Here is a 4,090-nt window from a genome sequence, read left to right as displayed (position 1 = left end):
CCTTGATCTCCTGGGCTGAAGAACAGTCAGTACGATGCTCGAATCACAAGACTTGGACAAAATCTACTAACCTTGATACCCTGAGGAAGCGGGAGCGTCCTCGAGAACTTGCCGTACCGCCGCTCGCGGACGGCGTATCCATTCTCGTCACGCTCCGACGAGATCTTGGTCTCCCCGGAGACGCTCAGCTGGTTGTTCTGCACGTCGATGTTGACGTCTTCTTTCTTGAGACCCGGGAGCTCGAAGGTAGCCGTCACCAGGTTATTCTGATTGTCTTCGTGTACGTCCATCCTGTACAAGGGATATGTTAGCATCCGTGTCATCGACGCGGAAGGAGCATCGTAGTACTTACCTTGGTCTCAACAGACGTGATCCATTGTCAGTGCTCCGGCGCTGCACTTGGTTATTTCCAGTGGTGTTCCCACCGGTACGAGCTGCGAACGCCTCGTCAAAGAGGCGGTCGAACTCGGAAAGGGAGAAGAAGGGGTCGAAGTAGTTCGTGAGCGACATGTCTAGTGGAGATAGATGTCGAAAGAATTTGTGTCCTGTCCGACTTTCTTGCCATCCCACCGTTGCTTGCCAGGCGTCTTTTATACTTGAGCCTGAGGTCGCCATATGCATTTGGCTAAAGGCACTGGACCGTTATAGAAATTTCCAGAAAAGTGGAGGTTGTACGGTGGAGGTGCTCATGGGGTTCCAGTGCAGGACGGCAGGAGACCTTCCAGGTCACTCTAGACTACACAAAAAGGTTCCGACGCCTCTGAGGGCAGTGAATCCGAAAAGTAAGATTGTTGAGTCGTCGCGATGCTGGACAAAAAAGGAAGTGGATATACCATTTATGGGAAGGCCCTTGTTTACATCATGCATCATGTCGATGCACCTCAACACCGAAAGCTGCCGGATGGGAGGTAGTTAGTTCTACATAGTGATAATACAGCACCCTGGTGCCTATCTGACTGTGTCCTCGGATGAGCAGTTACCATGTCGAATTTGACTTCGCTGTCACGACGGCAAACTATTACAACTAACAAAATATAGTGAGAGAAGGAGCGTCCAGTACACATACTATGGTATGACAATTATCTATCCAACGAACGACAACACGGAAATCACCGATTCCATGACAGTAGCGACATGTCGCCCACTCTCCTAATAACGTGGGATATGTATCATCAGCATTAGTGTTCGACGTTCCGACGGAGGGAGAAGACGCACCGTGGTTTGAGGAGATGCCGTATTGTCCCAGCAATGGCCAAGAAGACGAAGAGCCCTGACGAGGCGATATAAGCCCATCCCAAGAAGTTATTCTTGCCACCGATCCAAGAGACAGTCGATATAACGATAGACTTAGTTCCATGGTAACTCTGCACGGGGAAATCTACAGGGATGATGAGATTAGATCATGCTTTGGTCACTTCAAAGGACATTCTCACTGAGCCCGATAGTAATCTGGTACGTCCCCTTGACCAACGTATCGGCGTCATTCCTCCCATACAACTTGGAGAACGTAGGTAACCCCGCCGTGCGCATCCAGTTTTGGAAGTGCTCGTCGTTGTGCAGATCCGGCAAGTTGCTGTCGTTGTATCCCTGCGGGTAACGATTGTACCAATTCGGTGGCGGCACGATCTCGTCTGCACTGTAGCCCGGCGTGCTCGCGTACTTCTTCGCCTCCCCTGGCCACGCAATACCCCTCTCGGAGAAGGCGTATACATCATTGGAGCCAAGGTTCGTCAAATTTGAGAACGTGTCTATCCAGCACACAAATGAGTCACGCAGGAACAATTGATTCTGATGGCGTACCATTAAATATCGAGTTTGCTATAAGACCGCAAGGATAAATTATCTTCGACCCGACGGTGTCCACAGGCTTGCAGTCCCCGCCGTTTATGGTGCTTGCGCTCACGTTCTTACCCTTCAGCTGGTCCGAGTCGAAGCTCTTCACATAGCGCCGGTGGTTCTGATAGAAATTCGTGAGCTTGTAATAAAGGAGTACGCTGGGGTCAAGATTGATTGGGACGTCGAATTGGACGACGCAGACAGTCTGCAGGGACGGGTCAGGGCTGGAGGAGTTATTGATGCGTGCGTATTTGGGAGCAGTGTGGGTGGCCGAGGACTCGGATGAGCGCAGGGAGTACTTGAACTTGTTGGAGGGAATGGTTGTGAATGTGGTGTCAGAGGACAGTGAGTCTTGCGCGTCGAGATTCTCGCAACCAGTGTAGTCAATGGTTATTTCAGATACCTGACCCTCGATCCCATGAGTACCCTGCTCCCAGCTGCAAGATTTCAGGGAAACGCACCAGACTACTCCCCCAAATCAACAGCGCACCAATAGGCGCAAAGATGATGCCTATGATGAACAACGTCGGAAGGACAGTCTTAGGCGTCAGGATCGGCTGCCACGCCTTCAGCCGCTGCTGCTTGAAGGCGGTGTCTGTAGGATACTGGGTGAGAACGGACGGAGATCCAGTGCTAGTGCGACTTACTTGCTGGGCGCCGCCAGCTCCCCTTCTCCTTCTTCTGTGCGCCGTCGCCATTGCTGTCGGCGTTGCCGCCTCCGCGGCGAAAGAGACCCATTGGCAGATGGTAGTAGAGCGAACGGTGAGTATGTCAGTGCCGACCTGCAACGCATCGCCGAGCTAAGCTGGCTGATGTAACCTTCCCACGCGTCCCTTCTCGGGTCCGTACTTCGTGCTTCACAGCCATTTCACAGCTGCGGCAGAATGGTGGTCTTGTCCCATTCCAATGTCATGCTGCATGTGCATAGTACTAGTATATCGTTTGTTATACCGACGCTGGAAAGCATACAAGACAGCAGGATAGACGAACAAAGTGCAGTGCAGAAGAGTTACCGTCTCTGCCTAGGCTTGTCTGACACGAAGTCGGGAAGCACCTCGACGTACTGGTCCTCGAGCTCATGCTGTTCCAACTCGATGGTGGGGACCGACTCTGCCCAGTTACCATACCAATTGGCCTGAGAACATAGCTGCTTCCTTGCATTGCACTTGAGACATAATTGACCATTTCGTACAGCTGCCGTCTGCAAGACATACGTGGTGAAAGAGTAGGTGTGGGGAATCTGAGCCTAAGACTCCCGCACCCCGATCGGGGGGAGCTACGCATTGTTTAGTGCCACTTCCGCATCATGCAGCACCGATTGTGGTGTAAGGTCCAACATAAGCCAATGCCCTCGGGACCATAATTGGATACAAATAAAGGTGCTCGTAGCTGCGAGGCCATATATAAGCACAACGTGATAATAATCACTGAGTACACTCATATCGTTGGGCTCACGCCACAGTGGCAGTGTCGTTCCATATATGGATTATATCGTTCCTCTTTTGGCCCGTGTGGCGCCAACTTGTTCTGCTGTTCTGCAAAATACTCAAGGAAGGCATATGACATTCCCTTCCCAATTCAGAGGAATATCGGTGAATGCTCTGGTGTAACCCAGTGTGAATAAGCTCATCTGAATGACGCGTCGAACATTGTCTGCTGTATAACCTTCAATTTTCTGGAAATTTCTATAATAGTCTGGCCACGCTCCTCGGTTGGTAGCGTCGAGTATAAAAAACCCTGGGCAGCAGTACCACAGCAGCAAGGAATTCAAACAAGCAGCAGCGCCACAAGCTCTATCGACACCTATCACCGCTACATCCTTATGTCGCTGACGAACTACTTCGACCCCTTCTTCTCCCTTTCCGAGTTCGACCGCCTCTTTGACGAGGCGTTCGCAGCTCGTACCGGTGGGAACACCACTGGAAATAACCAAGTGCAGCGCCGGAGCACTGACAATGGATCACGTCTGTTGAGACCAAGGTAAGTACTACGATGCTCCTTCCGCGTCGATGACACGGATGCTAACATATCCCTTGTACAGGATGGACGTACACGAAGACAATCAGAATAACCTGGTGACGGCTACCTTCGAGCTCCCGGGTCTCAAGAAAGAAGACGTCAACATCGACGTGCAGAACAACCAGCTGAGCGTCTCCGGGGAGACCAAGATCTCGTCGGAGCGTGACGAGAATGGATACGCCGTCCGCGAGCGGCGGTACGGCAAGTTCTCGAGGACGCTCCCGCTTCCTCAGGG

At 51.8% G+C, this 4,090-nt stretch overlaps 3 protein-coding genes across 3 annotated transcripts; 1 reads left to right on the top strand and 2 right to left on the bottom strand.

Moving 5' to 3' along the window:
- Window positions 1-26: 26 nt before the first annotated feature.
- GLOTRDRAFT_134401 (HSP20-like chaperone) lies at window positions 27-510 on the bottom strand (the record flags this gene model as incomplete). Its single annotated transcript, XM_007873391.1, has 2 exons — window positions 27-291; window positions 353-510. 2 exons carry the CDS (start codon window positions 508-510, stop codon window positions 27-29), a joined length of 423 nt encoding a protein of 140 aa, XP_007871582.1.
- A 599-nt stretch (window positions 511-1,109) lies between these two features.
- GLOTRDRAFT_134400 (Lem3/Cdc50) lies at window positions 1,110-2,574 on the bottom strand (the record flags this gene model as incomplete). The annotated part of the gene is made up of 6 exons (XM_007873390.1): window positions 1,110-1,149; window positions 1,216-1,378; window positions 1,434-1,748; window positions 1,801-2,239; window positions 2,298-2,431; window positions 2,484-2,574. The coding sequence occupies 6 exons, from the start codon at window positions 2,572-2,574 to the stop codon at window positions 1,110-1,112; spliced, it is 1,182 nt and encodes a 393-aa protein (XP_007871581.1).
- A 1,084-nt stretch (window positions 2,575-3,658) lies between these two features.
- GLOTRDRAFT_18598 (HSP20-like chaperone) lies at window positions 3,659-4,088 on the top strand (the record flags this gene model as incomplete). Its single annotated transcript, XM_007873389.1, has 2 exons — window positions 3,659-3,816; window positions 3,878-4,088. Coding segments are annotated over 2 exons (369 nt in total), but the record flags the coding sequence as incomplete, so codon positions are not given.
- Window positions 4,089-4,090: the final 2 nt, after the last annotated feature.

The sequence above is a fragment of the Gloeophyllum trabeum genome, assembly GCF_000344685.1.
Source record: "Gloeophyllum trabeum ATCC 11539 unplaced genomic scaffold GLOTRscaffold_00147, whole genome shotgun sequence".
Lineage (NCBI taxonomy): Eukaryota > Fungi > Basidiomycota > Agaricomycetes > Gloeophyllales > Gloeophyllaceae > Gloeophyllum > Gloeophyllum trabeum.
Note: the sequence above shows the minus strand (reverse complement) of the source record. Positions and strands in the feature narration are given on the sequence as shown.